This window comes from Elephantulus edwardii, unplaced genomic scaffold, assembly GCF_000299155.1.
Source record: "Elephantulus edwardii isolate Elephantulus edwardi_28Jun2011 unplaced genomic scaffold, EleEdw1.0 scaffold00313, whole genome shotgun sequence".
Taxonomy (NCBI): domain Eukaryota; kingdom Metazoa; phylum Chordata; class Mammalia; order Macroscelidea; family Macroscelididae; genus Elephantulus; species Elephantulus edwardii.
The window spans coordinates 475,872-496,341 of record NW_006400063.1 but is presented as its reverse complement, the minus strand read 5'-3'; the positions used below and the strand labels follow the sequence as shown (position 1 = coordinate 496,341).

The 20,470-nt window shown below is 36.2% G+C and overlaps 1 protein-coding gene across 1 annotated transcript in view; it reads left to right on the top strand.

Moving 5' to 3' along the window:
• SNTG1 (syntrophin, gamma 1) overlaps positions 1-20,470 on the top strand; it is a 481,189-nt gene that overhangs the window by 44,581 nt on the left and 416,138 nt on the right. Inside the window, exon 3 of the mRNA XM_006901168.1 lies at positions 16,526-16,582. Coding sequence (XP_006901230.1) covers positions 16,526-16,582 — 57 coding nt within the window. The remainder of the gene's footprint in view (positions 1-16,525; positions 16,583-20,470) is intronic.

Here is a 20,470-nt window from a genome sequence, read left to right as displayed (position 1 = left end):
CCTTCTGGTCATTTTAAAAAATTATTACTCATTTGAATCTGTATTGCATCCATGTGTCAACACTGTGTTGAAGATCATCTTGTTTTTGCTGTTACTCTGTTCTTCTAAGCATGATGTCCTTCCACCACATGTCCAGAGTACAGTAAATGATGTGCATTATGTGATTTTTTTTATTCTTTTATTTTAAGATGTTATTTCTTCTTTGGAAAATGAGACTGATTCTCAAAAACTGGACTTTTAATAATGAGGAGAGACAAGTTATTCCAAGCTTTGAATGTAAGGAAAAATTAATGTAAATGCTTAAGGCTTTAATTTAGACATTTGTTTGATTTAGACATTAATTTTCTAGTTTAACTCTTGTTTCTCCTTCTCATGTCTCTGGTCCTATCAGCAAGTAACCATGACGTTTATTTGGAAAAGGTGAATAAGAGTTTCCAGAAACTGCATCTTTGAGGAGATGCTGCTTTGTAAATGAAATATTGAAGAATAGTGACATGCATAGTGAAATGCCTCATCACTCTTTCACACACTATGGCAAGGAGGCTAAATTTGGAAGCTTAGGTTCCTGCTAGGGAAGACCTCATTCAGGTAAAAGAGAATTTCAAGAGATAGTCCCTTGGTTAGCACATGCTCAGTCAGCTCTTGTGAGGGACATAGATTAAAATTCTTACCATGTAACCAGAGTTTCCATTTCATCTTTATATAATTCGTGAACGAACAGTAAGGATCACTAGTAAATAATATTAAGGACTCAGTCAAGGAAAAGGCAGGCATAAGTTCCAGGAAATAGATTTTGCGCAGAGAACATTTGTCTCAGATTCCCAGAACTGGAATGAATAAATTCTCATAATGGCAGCTGTGTAGCATGCCTTGCCTCAATTAATTTCTACTGGGGTAGTAAGATATATAAGACCAATAGAGACATAGTCAGATAAGATCTAATTCTAAGAAAAGATCTAATTATACAGCAGAAGTATTATTTCATGCTTAACTTTACTGAAAGTTACACTGTTGTCAAGTTTGAAACTGATTTAGTGGTTTGTGTCTGTTCTGACTCCACGGCGACCCTAAATGTTAACAGATCTGAAGCTTACCCTGTCCTGAACCATTTTAATCATCTTGTTGTTACAGTCACGGTGTCAGTCTTTCCTGTTGAGGATCTTCCTTTTTTACTGATCCTCTGCATGTCCCAGTATCAATGATGTCTCTCTCCAAGAACTGGTTCCTCCTGAAATATGCCCAAAGTGAGACGTAGTTTTGCCTTCGTTGACTCTAAAGAGCACTTTTCTTATACTGCTTTCAATGGATTTGGTTTTGGTGTTGATTTTTTTTTTTTGCAGTCCATGGAATATCTAACACTCTTCAACAAAATCATAATTCAAAGGTGTTGATTCTTCTTTTTTTGTCATCCTTATTCACTGCACAACTTTCAGATACACAGGAAACAATTGAAAATGCCATGGCTTGAATCAGGTATACTTTCATCCTTAAAATGCCTTCCTTACTCTTTAGCAATATGGAGATTCTTGACAGCACGGACTATACATTCCAGGATCATTTGGTAATCAAAGTTCCAAAGTCACTAAAAATTTAAAAATGTATTTATGAATTTCATAAAATGCTATAAATTGAACAAAAGTCATTGAAATACAGTTACAAGGTTTTTTTGTGGCTCACTTGCCTAGTGATAATTGTGTAAACATCAAACTGATTAAAGTATTATAACCATCTTGTAGATAAAAGAGAAAAAGAAAAAGGATTGGAGTAGTAATGAAAGAAAAAAAGAAAAGTAGCAATGTTTCTGATAAATCAGTTTCATTTTTCAAAGTAAAAATAACATTTTAAAATGAAAAAAAGAAAACACAGCGTAAGCATCTTGTGTAGAAATAAGAAATTTCTTACAAATTTATGGAGTTCTGCCAGTCTAATCCATAGGGAAGTGCACTGTTAACCCAAAGTTGCAAATCCACAAAACTCCAGGGGAGAAAGATGGGCATTCTTCTTCTGTGGAGTTTCGTATCAGAAACCCAGTATAGGTCAGTACTGTGTCAGTTAATCAATAACAACTACAACAACTTGAGGCTTTTTGTTTATTATACACTTATGTGAACACCAAAGTCCCATCATAATGAAAATTAATTAAATGAAGCAAAAGTCACTCTCAAATAATAGCAATAATAACTATAAACAATAAGTGCATAAATAAATCTTCAATAAATATTAACATTAAAGAAGAGTACATTTATTGTGAGAAATTACTTTCTTAGCCTATTGACTTTGAATTTTCCCATATAACTGGAAGGCACAATGATGTGAAAGAGGTGAACAGTAAATTATAGGTGGGAATATACTAACAGTATAAACTATTTTGAAGGGATTGGTTAATCTTGTCATTCTGGCATGTCTACATTAAGCAGGAAAGGAGAATATCTCTACCAGCAAGAAAGAAGAAGCAAAGCAGTATGCCCTTCAGTACAAGAGAGAGATTCTTTTGTGAAACAAAGACAGACAGATCAAGAATTACAAGCAGTATTGGGGAAAGAAAGTGATGTGAGACCGATCTGACTGCCACTCTACATAACCAGAGTCAGAGCCAGGAGCCTCCCCCCAGCTTTCTGGTGGCCTGAAGACTTGAGGCTAAGGGTCAAAGGGCTCATGCACAGGCCTGAAAAGCTGTCCTGGTTGAAAAAATTGCAACTTCTTTCTAACCTGAATTGCAACCTGTCAACTTTCTTAGTAGGAAAATGTAACCTAGTCTGTAGAGAGTTGTGCTGCCAACCAAAAGGCCACACAACTTTGTGATTTGCTGCCTTGGAAATGCAATGGATGATTGAATCAATGAATCAGTGAATTAGAGTTAAATTTCCCTTAAAAAACCCCATATTGTAAGATTTGTGAGATTTGTGTGACTATTGCAATGGATTAGTTCACCTTGCAGCAGAGCAGTGAGTGTCCTAGGAGGGATAGTTGATAGAATCATTAAAAGGGTGCAAAAAGTGTTGGGCAATGTCTGACCTCATTGGAATTGGTTTTATAGTTTTGATGTTGCAGTTAATAGTTCACCCTTCTAGAGTTAGTGACGGTCATATGCAGGTACTCCAAACTCTGCAAATTCATTGTACATTCTGATGATATCAGTAAAATATAAAAAAAGAATGACATTTGAGTCTGTTTAGGAAACTAGGAGATAAGCTAGTTGCAATGACAGAATCAGGATAACTTCTTGAATTTCAGATTTTATTCTCTATTCTATAGTGGATTGACTGGATTTACAAGCAGTCAGAATGAGAAATGGTAAATCTTCATTAAATTTAATTAGTTCCATTTTTAAATTAGACTTTATTTTAAAAACAATTTTAGATGTTCTGAAAATTTAAGAGGTAGTGCTTAAAGTTTTAATATACCACACACTGTGTCCCTTATTATTAATATTTTGCATCATTATGATACCTTTGTATAAATAATGGATACATTTTTATATATCATTGTTAACTAAAGAACACAGTTTCTTTAACTTAAATATTACCTTCTTGTTGTTATGTGCCATTGAGTTGACTACAAATCATAACAAACCTATGAACAACAGCTCTGAATTTTGTTCTATCCTGAGTCAATATTATCATATCTGACACATCTGACCCCACTTGTCAATGCATCTCATCCAGGGTCTTCCTCTCCTGCATTTATTTTTTACCCTTCTAAGCATGATGTCCTTATCTAAGGACTGGCCCCTTTACAACATGCCCAAATTACATGAGAGTTTCAAAATCTTACCTCTAAGGAAAACCTGGTTTCACTCTGTCCAGAACAGACATGTTTATTCTCCTGTCAGTTCATGATGTGTTAGATTTTTCCCCTCCAGCACCACAGTTCAAAGGCATCAGTTTTTCTTCATCATCTTTTTTCACTGTACAGTGCCCAGATGGATATCAAGTGATAGAGAAGATTATGGCTTTAATCAGGTACACCTTACTGTTTAGGCTGACATTGTTGCTCTCTGAAGTGGTCCTTGTACATTAAGCACTCTAGCATGGTTCTTGACAGCAGATTTTCCCGATTTACCTCATCTTTTGAATTCATGACTACTGGTGCCATGGGTACTGATGTGGATCTGAGCAAGATGAAATCATTAACAACTTCAATCTTTTCTCCATCTCTTATGATGGCATATTTCTTGATGTTAAGCTAGAACCCACACTGAAGATCGCAGTCTTTAATCCTCTGCAACAAGCACTTCCAGTCCTCCTCATTTAATGTTATTTCTGATCTTTGTCTGTTCCATAATCACATAAATTCAATTAAAACAATTTTCTAATTGAAAATTATGCAGTGTCTTCATTGTTCCCGTTTTTCTTCTTTCAAAATCATATTGAAAAAAATCTGCAAAAACAATGTAGGCAGCAGGGAGTTGGTTAAGCTGACTCTACTAACTTCATGAGGGTAAACTGCTTCTATCATCAGCATCCACAGTACAAAACCAATTTCCTTAAGGTAGTTCTACAAACACCAACACCAATCTTGCTGCTCTCTTGGGTACAAAACCCATTGTAATAGCGATGTAGACATAAAATCATACTCATGAGTTTGGGCTTATTAGGGAAATAAGCCATTTAAAGTTCAGGTTTCTGACAAGATACAATTTCTCAATTGGGATAATTTCTAAAATGTGCTTGAAGGCCCTCCTACCTTAAGCATTATGGCTTTAAAGCAGCCCTCTGTCTGTCCTTTTGATTAAGGCATCTCCAGCCAAATCCTGTAGCAAGCTTTAATGAAGATTCCTTGCTCTGACTCCATGGCACAGCACTACCAGCTCAGCTTTGTCTCACATTGCGTGTCTGATCATCTGCTTTGGCTGATGCTGTTATCTGGATGACACGAGATTGACTGGAATAGGAATTTCTGGCCTTGAAGTGCTGCATTCTCTGCTGCTTTCTTTTTTGGTAGTGCTTTTGTTATGTATCTTCAAATAAAATACAACTCATAGTGACATTGTGAACAACAGATCAGAACCCTACCCTACCCAGTGCCATTCATAACATCTTTAACATAATTGAGTCTATTGCCACAGTTACTGTGTCAATTGATTTTGCTGAGATCTTTCTTCTCTTTCTTTGACCCTCTACCTTTCCAAGCATGATGTTCCTCTCCAAAGAGTAGTCCCTCCTAACAACATACTCAAAGTATGTGAGATGTAGCTTTACTATCATTGCCTCCAAGGAGCGCTCTGGAAATATTTACTCCAAGACATATCTGTTGCTTATGTTGGCCATCCTTGAGATATACCATACTCCCCTCCCCCCCACAACACCACAACTCAAAGGTATCGATTATCCTGTCATCTTTATTCATTGTCAAGCTCTCAGATGCACAACAGGTGACTGAAATAGCTGTGGGTTGAATCTGACACATGTTGTTTTTTAAATTGGCATCATTGCTTTTCAGGATTTTGGAGAGATTCCTAATAGCAGACTTTTCCAATGCAATATGTGCAATATGTCTTCTGATCCTCTGACAGCTGGTACCAAGGGTGTTGATTTTGGATCCAACTAAGATGAAATTGTTGACAACTTCCATCTTTTCTCCATCTATCATTCTGTTGCTTATTAATCCAGGTGTTAGGATTTTCATCAACTAGATGTTGAGATGTAATCCACATTGAAGGCTGTAATCCTTCATCTGCAGTAAGCATTTCAGATCCTCCTCCTTTCAGAAAGCAAGGTTGTGTCATCTGCACATGCAGGTTACTAATGAGTCCTACCCAAACCTAACTTCCTATTCTTCTTCATAAAATATAGCTTCTCAAAGGATGTGCTCAGGACTAAGATTGAATAGGTATGGAGAAATGATGCAGCCCTGCATGCACCTTTCTTAAATTTAGTGATGTACTAAAGAGTTGAATAGGGGATTTAAAAAGACAGCACGGGACGACAAAGTAAAATATTACAGTGAACTGTGCAAGGAGTTGAAGTCAGAAAATCAAAAGGCCGAACTCGCTCAGCATTTAAGCTCAAGGAACTGAAGAACAAATTCAAACCTCGAGTTGCTATAATTAAGGATGCTTTAGGCAGAATATTAAATGACCCAGGAAGTATTAAAAGAAGATGGAAAAAATATACTGAGTCACTGTATCGAATAGAATTGGCAGACACAAAAGAATTTCATGAAACAACATATGAGAAAGAGCCTATGGTGATGAAAAAAGAAGTTCAGGCTGCTTTGAAGGAAATGGCAAAAAATAAGGCTCCAGGAATAGATGGTATACCAATTGACATATTTCAGCTAACAGATGCTGCCCTGGACATGCTGACCAGGTTGTGCCAAGAAATCTGGAGAACAACCACCTGGCTCACTGACTGAAAGAGATCTATATTTATTCCCATCCCAAAGAAGGGGCGACATAACAGAGTGTGGAAACTATAGAACAATATCATTGATTTCACATGCAAGCGAGATTCTGCTGAAGATAATCCAAAAAGGCTGGAACAACACATCAGCAGAGAACTACCAGAAGTCCAGGTTGGGTTTAGAAGGGGTAGTGGTGGTACTAGGGATGTTGTAGCTGATGTTAGATGGATCTTAGGTGAAAGCAGAGAATATCGGAGGAATGTCTATCTGTCTTTCATTGACTATGCAAAGGCGTTTGACTGTTTAGATCATAACAAACTATGGCTGACTCTGAGAAGAATGGGAATCCCAGAAAACTGGATCATGCTAATGCAAAACCTATACTTGGACCCGGAGGCAGTTATCAGAACAGAGCAAGGAAACACCGTATGGTTCAAAATTGGGAAGGGCGTACTCCAGGGATGTGTCCTGTCTCCATACCTTTACAACCTATAAGCAGAACAGATTATCTGGGAGGCTGGGCTCTATGAGGAGAAATGTGAGGTCAAGATTGGTGGACGATTTATCAACAATCTGCGTTATGAAGTTGACACAACCCTGCTTGCTGAAACTGAAGAGGAACTGAAGCACCTGTTGCAGAGGGTCAAGGACTGCAGCCTCTAATGTGGATTGAGGCTCAATGTCAAGAAGACAGAGATTCTCACCACTGGATCTATTGGCAGCATCAGGATGGATGGTGAAGAGATTTAGATTGTACACAGCTTTAGTTTGTTTGGCTCCATAGTCAACACTCTTGGCACCAGTAGCCAGGAAATTAAACGGTGCATTGCTATGGGAAAGTCTGCTGTTAGGAACCTCTCCAAAGTACTGAAGAACCATGGTGTCTCTCTGGAGACTAAGGTGCATTTGATACAGGCCACGGTCTTCACAATCACTTGTTATGCATCAGAGTTGGACAATGACTAAAGAGGATAGAAGGAGAATTGATGCCTTTGAGCTGTCGTGCTGGAGAAGAGTAATGAGAATACCATGGACTGCTAGGAAAACAAACAGATTCGTCCTGGAAAGGGTTAAACCGGGTGGCTCCTTGGAGGCAAGGATTCTGAGGCTCCATCTAACATACTTTGGACATGTTGTAAGGAGAGACCGGTCCTTGGAGAAGGTCATCATACTTGGGAGGGTGGAGGGACGGCGCAGGAGGGAAAGGCCCTCTACGAGGAGGATTGATTCAGTGACTGGGATAATCGGGATGGGAGTGTCAGAGACACTGCAGTTGGCACAGGATAGAGCAGAGTTTCTGGCTGTTGTACATAGGGTCGTTATGAGTCGCAAGCCACTCGATGGCATGTAACAACAACAACAACAACAACACAGTAACTGTATTCCTTCCATCTTTTTTTGATGTTTCCTAAATCATTCAAGTTTTTTCCCATAGCATCTTTCAGTATTCTAACTCAAGGTTTGAATTTATTTTTCAGTTCTTTCAGTTTGAGAAATACCAAGCAAGTTCTTAAGTTTTCATTCTCCAACATCTGTACATCTTGTTATAAAATTTTGCTTTATCTTCTTGTGCTACCTTTTAAAATGTTTTGTTCATTTCTTTTAATTTGGCATCCTTTCCTTTTGACTTCTCAAGTTGTGCGATTTTTCAGTGTCTTCAACATCTAATTTGATATCTTCTTTCTCTTCTGTCTTTGTAATGAACTTTCCCCTCTCTTAATTGATGGTATCTTGGATATAATCTCACAGATCATTTGCTTTTCAATCTTTAGTGCCCAATATTTCATACTTGTTCTTGAGATGATTTTTATATTCAGGTGGGATAGACTCTAGGCTGTGTATTGGTTCTTATGAAATTGTTTTAATTCTCAAATTTCTGTCATTGAACCCGCACAATTTAAGCTTGTGTGACAATAAAATAGTCAATCTTCTGTGGACAGACTCACATATCCTATTTACATGTTCCTGCCTGTCATGCTGCAAAGTCAAAGGCAATGGCCTAGGAAAGCCAATATACCAAAGGATCTTTTTATTTTTCATTAATATATCATAACTATTTTAGTTTAATATTTAGTTAAGTACTGACATAACTCATGGTTTGTTTTATTGTTTTTATGTGTCACCTACTACTCATAGTGATCCTATGTACAACAGCCCTAGAACCCTCTCTTTTCCTGTGCCTACCTTACTGTCTTTTACACACCTACCCATATTACCCCAGTAACTGAATCAATCCATCTCATCAAGGTCCTTCCTCTTTTGAGCTGTCCCTCTACCTTGCCAAGCATGACGTCCCTCTCCAAAGACTAGTCTCTCCTTGCAACATACCCAGAATATGTCAGACAAAGCTTAAAAGTCCTAGCCTCCAAGGAACAGACTGGTCTCACATTCTCCAGGATGAATGCGCTTGTTCTAGCAGTCCATGATATATTCAATATTCTTCTCCAGCACCACAGCTCAAAAGCTTCAGTTCTCCTTCTGTCATCCCTAGTCATTGTCCAGATTTCTGTTGCATAGCAAGTAATTGCAAAGACTATGGCCTGGATCAGGCACACCTTAGTCTCAAGAGGTCTCTGACAGCAGACATTACCAAGGCAATTCATCTGCTGGTACCAAGTTTGCTGATTGCAGCAAACTAAAGCTGTTTAACTGTTTAGCAAACTAAAGCTGTTAACAATCTCAGTCTCTCACCGTCATCATGATGCTGTCAATCGACCCAGTGCACATAGATTTTCAAATTATTTGCTCAGCGTAGGATTGAATAGGCATGGAGAATGGATACAACATTAATACATGCCCTCTCTGATTTTAAACCATGCAATGTTTCCTTGTTCTTTTCTGGCATCTGCTTTTGGTTTACACATAGTTATCTCATGAGCATAAATAAGTTCTCTAGAATTCCTTCTTCTTCTGTGTCACCCATAATGTGTTATAATACATATAATCATATGCCTTTGCATAATCAATAAAACTGAAGTAAGCATCTTTCTGGTATTCTCCGCTTTCAGCCAAGATTCATCTGACATCAGCAATGACATCCTTCATATTATAGCTTCTTCTGACTCTATCTTGAATTCCTGGCAGTCCTGTCAATGGATTATACTAGCCATTTTTGAACAGTCTTTTGTAAGGTTTTACTTGCAAGGGATACTAATGATATTTTTTTAATTATTCATTTCAATGAGAATTTACAGAGATTTTGGATTTCCATTCATTCGTTATTGTACTTTTTTCCCTCCCCACCCCACTCCCACTCCCAGTTTCCTCTTCTTGAAAGCAAAAGAAAAACTCCTTCATTGGTATACAATCCCCCTGCACCCACCCCCGTCCCCAACCCGAGTATACTCCACTCTGCAACCCTCATTCCAAACTCTTATGATAATCATAATGCCCTAAAATATATTACTTTTAAACTGTTCTCTCCCTCATAGGCTTCAATACAGTATACAAAATTTATCCAGTTTTTCTCAGTCTTACCCCACCCTGATGTCTCCTTATTCTATAACAGTGGCACCACAAGACTAGCAAAATTTTACAGAAGAACAAGCAACAAATGGTGGCGAGGTTGTGGAGAGACTGAAACCCTTATTCACTGTTGGTGGGAGTGTAAAATGGTGCAACCACTGTGGAAAGCGGTTTGGTGCTTTCTCAAAAAGTTGCAAATAGAGTTACCATGTGACCCCACAATTCCACTAGAGGGAAGTGACCATAAGGAACATCTGAGCAGATATATGCACACCCATGTTTATCATGGCTTTGTTTACAAAAGCAAGGAGTTGGAAACAACCTAAGTGCCCATCAACAAACAAATGGATAGAGAAGCTGTGGTACATTCACACAATGGAATACTATGCTGCATTTAAAAAACAAGGAACTCACACAATATTATTAAAAAAGGGTGACCCTGGAGGACATTATGCAGAGTGAAATATCTCAGTCACAAAAGGCCAAATACTAATGATATTTTTATAGGTTTTTTGTTGTTGTTCTGTTGGATCATCTTTCTTGGGAATGTGAAGAAATATGTATCTCTTCCAGTTACTTGGCCTGTTAACTTGCCTCCATATTATTGGCAGAAATTGGAGAGTACTTTCTGGGCTGTGTCTGTTTCCTGAAACATATTATTTTGTATTCCACCAATTCTGAGTACAAAGATTAGGAATTATAGGATAAAGGATACCTTTGAGCTGTGGTATTGGAGAAGAGTATTGAATATACCATGGACTGCCAGGAGAACAAACAAGTTCATCCTGGAGAGGGTGAAGCCAAGCTGCTCCTTGGAGGCAAGGATTCTGAAGTTTGTCTGACATACTTTGAAAATGTTGCAAGGCAGAATCAGTCCTTGTAGAGGGACATGATGCTTGGGAGGGTGGAGGGGCAGCGCAAGAGAAGAAGCAACTCAATGAGATGGATTGATTCAGTGACTGAGGTAATGGGTTAAGTATAACAGAGACAATAAGATTGGCACAGCATAGAGCAAGGTTTAGGCCTATTGTACATAGGGTCGCTATGAGTCATTGGTGACTCGATGATACTTAACAACAACAACAAAACAACAACTCTTTCAGTGCCCTTTGGACTTCTTCCTTCAGTACTGTGGATTCTTGATTATGTGCTATTTGCTGTAATTGTTCACTGTTAAGCCCCCCCCCTTTTTTTTTCAGTACAGCAACTTCTTATTTTCCTTCAGCCTTCTTTCTATGTTTCCTGTGTCATTCAAGAATTTTGACCTTCAGTGTTGTACTTTGAGAGTAGAATTTGTTCTTCACTTCTTTCAGCTTCAGAAATGCCAATAATGTTTTTGACTTTAATTTCCTAAATCAAATTCCTTACACATTTCATTATAAAACTTCACTTTGTTTTCTCAAATTGCCCTTTAAGATCTTCTGTTCACTTTCTTTTTTTTTTTTCTCTTGTTTTGGCTTCTCTGCATTTTAATACAAGTTTCAGAGTCTTTCTAACTTAGTATTAGAGGAAGAATCATCCATAGCCTACATTACGCAGACAACAGAACCTTTACAAAAAGGAAAGAAGCCTTGAAGCACTTACTGCAGAGGATCCAAGACTACAGTCTTCAATATAGAGTATACCTCAACATCAAGAAAATAAAGCTCTTCATCGGTGGAATGCCCAAGAATAAACAAATCTTTCTTGAAGGAAGTGCAACCACAGTGATCCTTAAAGGCAAAGATGATGAAATTTTATCTCACTTAATTCAGGAATATTTTCAGGAAGAACCCATCCTTCAAAGGAGATGGTATACTATGAAAAGTAAAGACTCAGAGAAAGAGGTGAAGATCCTCAATGAGATATATTGACACAGTGACTACTACAATGGGATTGAGCACAACAGAGATAATGTGAATGGTGCATGATAGATCAAGATACAGATTTGTCATTTTTAGGGTCACTATCAGTCATTGTGAACATGACAACAATTAACAGCAAGACAGTATAATTTACAGAAATACATATATGTTATTTAGATCATAATATGTATTATATTCTAATGAATAAAAGCATAACAATTTTGTTATAGTACTGAAAGGGAGCTCTGGTGATCTAGTGGTAAGAAGCTGTGTTGCAATCCCAAAGGTATGTGGTTCTAATCCACTAACTGCTCCATAGTAGAAAGATGGGCAATGTCCTACCTTGTAATTACCACCCTCTGAAAACCCGCTAGAGGGTCAAATATGTGTCCATTCCAACTCAACAGTACACAACAACAAATAATTCAATACTGAATGATTATGAAGCAAGCTTTCTTTATAATATTGGTGTTAATTAAGTGTTCATCAAGTTTTTAGCCAATTCAATGTTGTTATTTTGCTCAATCCTTTGCATTTTGTAAGGAATAGGGAGGTTAGACAGAAATATTTTATATGTACATATGTAGGAGTGCCAGTCTGGATTTTAAGTTTCAAAATATAATTGTTCTTACCAAGGACAGTGCTTTGTTACTAGGCAACAGCTTTTATAACACCCAAGATGTGTTAACTCAATATAGTTGGAGCTCAGCTTGCAGGTATTCGCTGATTTATAAGGTAAATGAGAGAAAGAATTCATTAGCATCACCTTTTTCTATTATCTTTTATTTGGGGATGAGAGGAAAGAACCAGTGATGGAAACGTGGGAAAGGAGAGAGAATCACATTGATCATACAGACATATAATCCATAGGGGAAATGCCAGCAGATCCTGTGCTGAGAATTTGTGTTCTTGTACTTCCTGCTGGCTACACAATAGTCAAATTAAAAATTAGATTTTAAAAACACAAAGTCATTTGCTTTTCTGCCTGTCTTTCCTTTCTTTTCTTTTTTAGGTTTTTATAGTAATTAATTTATTTCTCTTAATATTATATCCTTCTTTTTGTTTTTTTTTGTTTTCTACCTTTCTTAACATTAACTTAATGAAGCAATAGCATAAAGATTCTGTGCTGAAGTGTTGCATGTGTTTGAGTGTGTACTCATAAACTTTAAAAAAAAACATTAAAATAAGTGCTGTTCTTGGAATTTTCGGTTTTTGTGACTTTTCAGTCTTTCAAGTGCCTTATCAGCAATTTCATATTTGACTTAGAGCACATTCTTTATACTTTCCATTAAAGATTGTACCAGAGTGATAAGGAATGGTTACATGTATTCCAAATACCTCTGAGAACCAAGATGGGCTTACATCTCCTCTCAAGCATATATTTAGCTACTGAGACAAAACTCGTTGCCCTCCTGGCTCATGATTGTTGTATAAGATGTTCTAGGACGTTTAAGTGATGGTTAATTAAAATGTATTTTCTCTGACAGATTGAAATCCTTATTTTGAGCCAGCTGATGTAGGTTTCTTGAGATAAACACGTCACTGGGTTTGATGCTATTTTAAGGAATAATGTATTCATTCCTTCATTCCTTCAAGTAAAGGAATTAAGAGAATTGTTTCTACTATCCAAAAAATGTTACTTTCCTTTGATAGACAGTTTTTAAGATAACATTTTGCACTTCTAATATAAAATATTATTTCTAATAAAAAATGACCATTTAATTCACCCACCTTGGAATCAGTCTTCCAGTAATTGAGCTATTCTGTGGTATAAATAGAACTTGGTGGTATAAATAGAACTATAAATAGAACTATTTATGTGGTGTAACTATTTAGGTGGTGTAATCATTGGGTGTTGGGCTGGTATCCAAGAAGGTTCATGTTTATTAAGCTCTGCAGGAGAAAAATGGATCATCTCCTCCTTTTAAGATTTATAACCTTGGAAGCCCATTGTAGGAATTACTATGAGTCCAAATGACTTATGGGCATTGAGGTTTTGAAACGGTATTAATGTTAGATGAGTTTAAAACAGATATTTAAATGCTTACTGTTGATGGCATCTAAAAACCATAATTGTAAAAGAAAGGAAACTTTTTGGCATACTGTTAAGTCCCTAGCTGTTACAGAAATGTCAAGTGTTGGAATCAACCTCTGTTATACAGAAAAATATGGCAGCCTGCTTCAGTAAAGGGTATGGGGTCTCAGAAACCCTATGGACTAACCGTTTGTCCTTTAGGGTCACTGTGATCAGAATCCACTAAACTACACAATAGCATGCTTGAATGTTTTGGTTATTTTTTTAAGAATTCCTGTCTAAAATCACAAATTCTATGTTTATGTGTGTATATACAATACTTACTGTTTCACAATATTAATTAATTCAATATTAGTTTAGTTTCTACCATGTGCAGTACACTCAACAAATGTTAAGCCTCAAGACAAAGTTATAATATTTATTATGTAACACAATTTTACAGTGTTCGATGCAGAAGCTCAGATGGCTAAAGAATTTTCCAAACATGTTATAACTTGAAATAATTTGAAATTTGAGTCACTGACATATTTCTGACTTCAATGTCAACATTGCTTGCATTGTAAACAACTAATTAATGTAAAGCAATCAAAGATTACTTGATTTAATATATATCTTTTGCCTTAGGTATTTGTTACTTTTCAAATAAAGATCATGTCCAATAAGTACTTAGTTTGTTTTAAGATAAACAAGCAAACAGAACCCTTAAATGCATTGCCATGGAGTCAGAATCCTCTAGTGGGCTTACCAAGGCTGTAAATTGCACAGAAGGAGAATGCTCACCTTTCTCCTGTGGAGCCCCTGGTGAATTCAAACTGCCAGAGGCACTGCCCTTGAGTTAGCAGCACAACTTCCTGAAGAGTAAGCCACCCGACTTCTTTATTTTACATTACAGTTTTCATGTGCAAAATGCAGTATATTTGCATTCTTAGGCTTTATAATGTAAGTTCTAAAATACTGAATACTTCAGGTTTCATTGGTAAGAATGACAAACACTGAGTGTATAAATAAACATATCATGGCACTTAAAAAAGGATATTTTGTTTTAAAATAAAGTTTTATTTAATTGCGATTTTAATGAACATTTACAGAGAATTTATAATTTCATTCATTGTTGCAGAAAAAGGATAGTATTTTATATTTCAATTTGTTTAATGTAAATTTTAATAATATGTAAATTTTTTATGAATATAATTTTAGCATTGTTTAACAAGCTAGATCTGATGGCAAGCTAGGAGTATAAACATTTAAACATTTTTAAAATAGTTAAAATTACTTCTTCAAAGATTGTCAAAATAAAAAAAATGTTATTGAATGCTATTCGTTGGAATAAGTGGACTTTTACCAATCTTCATTCAAGAAGTTTTCCTTTTAAAAAATCCAAGGCATAAGAAGTGCAAGTGTTTTAAAATCCTTTCTAGCTTTTCTTTTTAAATACTACTATTTTGGATGCAGTTCCACTAGAACCAGAGATATCAAGATAAAATCTTGTTATTAGGTAGAAAAACAATGCATTACAAAAGAGAGCAGTATTTAAATTAATAATATGTTGTTGTCGCTGTTGTTGCTGTTGTTGTCATTATGGGCTGTCAATTCGCTTGCGACTCATAGCGACCCTATGTACAACAGTTCTATGCTCTGTCCTGTGCCAATCTCACTGTCTCCGACACATTCATCCCGATTGCCCCAGTCACTGAATCAATTTTGGTAGAGAAACAATGAAATACCCCCTCTCTCTCTCTTTTTTTATATGTACAAATAAAAACCTGAAATTTACAAAAAGAAATACTTATTACATGTGCAGGGAGAAATATAAGGAAGAAAGGTCAGTGTCTAAAAAATTATAGACTTGAGTAAGAAAAGTTCAAGCAAATACATGTAAATGAGCAGGTTATAAATAAGTAAATGCAAATCTTCAGCATGCCTCCAGAGTAAACACTACTTAGTGATTATTTCCATAAAGTAGAGCAATATTTGGCATTTTAATTGGAAATTATAGAAATTGTCTGACTGTAGTTTCTGTGTATCATGACCCATCATCACTTTTTAATTTTAAAAAGTCAGTCACTGAATTATTGGTTCTAGTATGGAATGAAATAGGGAATTAATCACCAACAATGATAGAGCCATTACTACACAATTTGCATCCATTCTTTTTCAAACAAGATGTTGACCAAGTATCCTCATGGTTTCTGTTTAACACACATATGAATCTTTATATGCCAAGTAATCACTTCCTCACAGCTTAGCTTCTGTCTCCATTAGCATTTTTGTTTTGTTATGGTGGAGATGAAACTTATTTGATAAAGACATTTTTAAACATTGGCATGAGTTGCTTTTATGTAACTCAAACCAGACAATTAGGAAAAAAACCCAACAAAACCCCAAAACTATAAATGAAAAAACATGAAGTATAATTTTTAAGACAGAAATATGCTCTGAAAGAGTTCAAAAATAACTTGCTTTTTCCAGATTTTAATGTAATTTAGTATTTTTACTTTGGCAGCTAACCTTTGTTTACAAACTGTAATGTCCTCTATATACTGAAATATTTAAAGGTGCTATGAGAACTCTAGTGGCCTCGTGTTAAGAAACCGTGCTGCAAACCCAAAGGCAAATGGTTCAAATCCACAGGAAAAGGATGGACAGTCCTCTCCCCTGAGTTTTACTGCATTTGAAAACCCTCTGGAGGGTCCTTTCACATAATGACAATAACAACAATATGCTATCTCAAAAATATTTTGCTTTTAAGAACAGAAAATAAAATCCACATGTGGAAAATGAGATGTGAGTAGAGTATTGGGATAAACTAAACACTCTTAATAATCTTGTCTTTCAGGAGAGAACAGTGACCATTAGACGACAAACTGTAGGAGGATTTGGATTAAGCATAAAGGTAGCTTGTTCTCCTTGTATACATTTGTGTACTTTATTTTCACTAATTGTTAATTAACCAAGAATGCTTACAGGAAATTCCCAAAATTTGGACTGGTTTTGAAATAGGAAAAGTTCTCACAGAATTTTGATATCTCTAACCTTTAATTTTAGTACTTTTTAAAAAGTATTTGAGAATTTTTTTCCTGCTAAGCATGTCAAGCTATTGATATTCTACCTGAAATACTAAATATGGAGTTGTATTGTGCAAATATTCTTTAATAAATTGGAATAAGAAACATTGACCTGCTAATGGGTGAAGGTGAAAAATAATCAAGTTTCTAAATAAAGTGTTCATGTTCTATTCTCTCTCCTCTTTTGTTTCATATTTATTTAAGAAATAAGTACAAATTTCATGTTAAAATGCAAAAATATAGATTAAAGGCTTCAGAATATAATTTATTTTAATCAGCATGTATATTATTGACCACATCTATTAATATCCATCAATTGATACGTTATATGCTTCCTATGTCTATTTGTTGTTGTTGTTTTTATGTGCTATCAAGTTGCCTGATTTATAGCAGCTCTGACCCCTGCCCTGTTCTGAACCAGTCTCATTAATTCCAACACACCACCCCCATTGCCCCAGTTACTGAATTAATCCATCTTATCTGGGATCTTCCTCTCCTGCACTGTCCCTCTACCCTTCCGAGTATGATGTCTTTCTTCATGGACCAGTCTATCCTGTCAATGTTCCCAAAGTATGTGAAATGGAGCTTCAGAATCCTAGCTTCCAAGGAGAAACTTGGTTTCACCGTCTCCCAGACACACGTATTTGTTTTCTTGGCAGTCCAATGTATGTTCAAGACTCTTCTCCAACACCACAATTCAAAGGCATCTATTCTTCTTCTTCTTAGTCATTGTCATTGTCATCCTTATTCATTGTCCAGCTCTCTAATGCATAGCAAGGAACTGTGAAGACCATGGCCTGGATTAGGTGCACCTTAGTCTCTCAACTGACATTGTTGCTTTCAATATTCTGGAGAGGTCCCTGATAGCAGATTTTCCCAATACAATTTGTCTTTTGATTTCCTGACTGCTGGTGCTGAGTGTTGATTGTGGAGCTGACCAAGCTGTGGTAGTTGACAACCTCAATCTGTTTTCCATCTATCATGGTGCTGCCAATTGGTCTATTGGTGAGAATCTTTGTCTTCTTGATGTTAAGCTTCGATCCATATTGAAGACTATAGTCCTTGACTTTTGGCAACAAATGCTTTCGGTCCTCATCAGTCTCAGTAGGTAAGATTGTGTCATCTGCATAATGTAGGTTGTTGATGAGTCTTTCTCCATCCTGATGCCACATTCCTTCTCATAAAGTCTTCACAAATGATCTGTTCTACGTATAGATTGAAAAGGTCTGGAGACAAGACACATTCCAGGCACACTCCTTTCTTGATTTTGAACCATGCAGTGTTTCCCTGTTCTGAAGATGGCTACTTAGTCCAAATATAGGTTTTTCATTGGCACAATCAAGTGTTCTGGAATTGCTAATTTCCTCAAGGTTAGCCACAATTTGTTGTGATCCCCCAGTCAAATGGCTTTACATAATCAATGAAATACAGATAGGCAGTCCTCTGGCACTCTACTCTCTGCCAAGATCCATCTGACATTGGAAATAGTGTCCTTATTGCCACAACCTCTTCTAAATCTAGCTTGAATTTCTGGTATTTCTCTGTTAATGTATTGTTCCTGTCATTTCTGAATAATCCTAAGCAGGATTTTGCTATTGTGTGATATTAGTGATATGGTTGGATAATTTCGTCACTCTTTTGGATCATCTTTCTTTGGAATGCAAATAAATATGGATCTCTTCCAGCCAGTTGGCCAGGTAGTTGTCCTTGAGATTATTTGGCACAACCTGGTGAGCACGTCCAGTGAACCATCTGTGTTGTTGTTTTGTTTTGTTTTTTTTAAATGCTTCACTTTGTATTGCTGGGCTGTATTTTTGGCCAAGTCCTTCAAAGTAATCTGAACTTCCTCCTTCACCCTTTTCATTATTAAGAATATAAGGAGTTCTGGTGGTGTAGTTGGTAGTGATTAGTGCTGTTAACTCCAAGAACCCCTTTGGTGATTTGAATTCTTTAGCAATTCAATAATATGAGATGGGAAGTTTCCTCCAGAATTATTTAAAAACCTCAGAAAACCTGCTAAAGAACCAATTAGCTATGAGTCAGTTTTTATTAATTGACAATGAGTTTAAGAGTTGAATATTAAAAGTATACAACTCTTTCAATTTATCAATCTGAAAACAAAATAAAGGTTGTAAACTGATGGTAAGTGTTATGCAGTTGTTGTTGTGTACTTTAGAGTCATAACTGACCCATAGCTGCCCCTTCAGCAGGTTTTCAGAGGCAATTGTTTGCATACGAGGACATTGCCCATTCTACTCACACAGAACCGCTGGTGGTCTTGAACTTCATGTGTTTGAGATTGCAGCAAATTGAATTATTCTTTACAAACTTACATCTTGTATGTTATTGTTGATTGCCTTTGAGTTGATCATGACTCAAAATGACCCTATGAAAAAAATGCCTGAAGCCACTCTATAACTACCAACATTTGTCAAAATTCATAGAACTTCTGAAGGCATGTTGTTTAGGAACTAGATGTCACTCCTGCTTCCAAACATATAAGGGAGTAAATTTGAAATTTAGATTGATTCTTGGGTTAGGCAATTTGCCGATATAGAGTGAAAATAAATTCTAGATCTTCATAATATTTTACCATGGCCCTAATTATATGTACATGGAAAGTGAAATGATAAATTTAGCTCTTACTGCCTTTTTGAAATTTATCAGAAAAAATGATCAGTGTTCAAAAGCCATATGCTGTTATAGATAAGATTTTTGCTGTATGGAAATGTTAGTCATTTGTGATTATACTCTGTCTTTCAGTGTTTAACATTAGTGAGATAAGCAGAAGAGGAACTTCTATCAGTCAATAAATAAGATGTTACTTTTATGGGTTAGTTGTTTCTTTATTTTTGTTAGTTTGTCTGTTTTGCCAGACAGAGTCTTGATTGGTTAGTGAAAGGTATAGAGATAATATTGAAAACTTTATGAAGAGAGAACACCAGGTGAGTATGAACTTAGGCCAATTGTGAGAAGTGGCATATCCTAACTGTAATAGTACAGGGCATGAGAATATATAGCATATTTTTTCAGAAGGATATTTTCATTATTCAAATATTTAATTGAAAAATAATAATACCATTTCATTTGCTTGCTTTAATTTAAATATCACCTATTTAAAATTAATGTTGATAGTGTTAAGAATTTGCTTAGTAATCTGATAGTGTTAAGAATTTGCTTAGTCATCTTTTAGCTTAATATTTTCATTCCAAACAAAACTCTCCTATATATAAGTGATTTTCTGAATGAAGTAAACTTACAATCATTTAAAGTACTATCCTAAAAGAAATATTTGTACTATAACCAGTTATTGCTCCTGTTGATTTTGTATACCTAGAGTCAGAACTGATGCTTAGCTGACCCTCTATTGGGTTTTCAGAGGCAGTTAATTGCACCAGAAGAGATTGCCTATCTTTCTCTCATTGAACAGTTAATTGCCTCGAACTGTGTACCTTTGAGTTTGCAGTACAGCTTCTTGCCACTAGGGCGCCAGAGATCCATATAACCAATTCATATAATATGCAAATAGATTTTTTATTGGGAAAAACATATTGGGGGTACAAGGAGGTGAGGGTTGGGGGCAGAAGGGTAAGGATGGGCCAGGATGCAGCTGCAGAGCTGCACAGTTTGGTCGGTGGTGGTGGGGGGCAGGTGAATGAAATGATGAGGGTCCAGTGGGGACCAGATGCTACAGAGGAATGACAAGCATTTTCCAA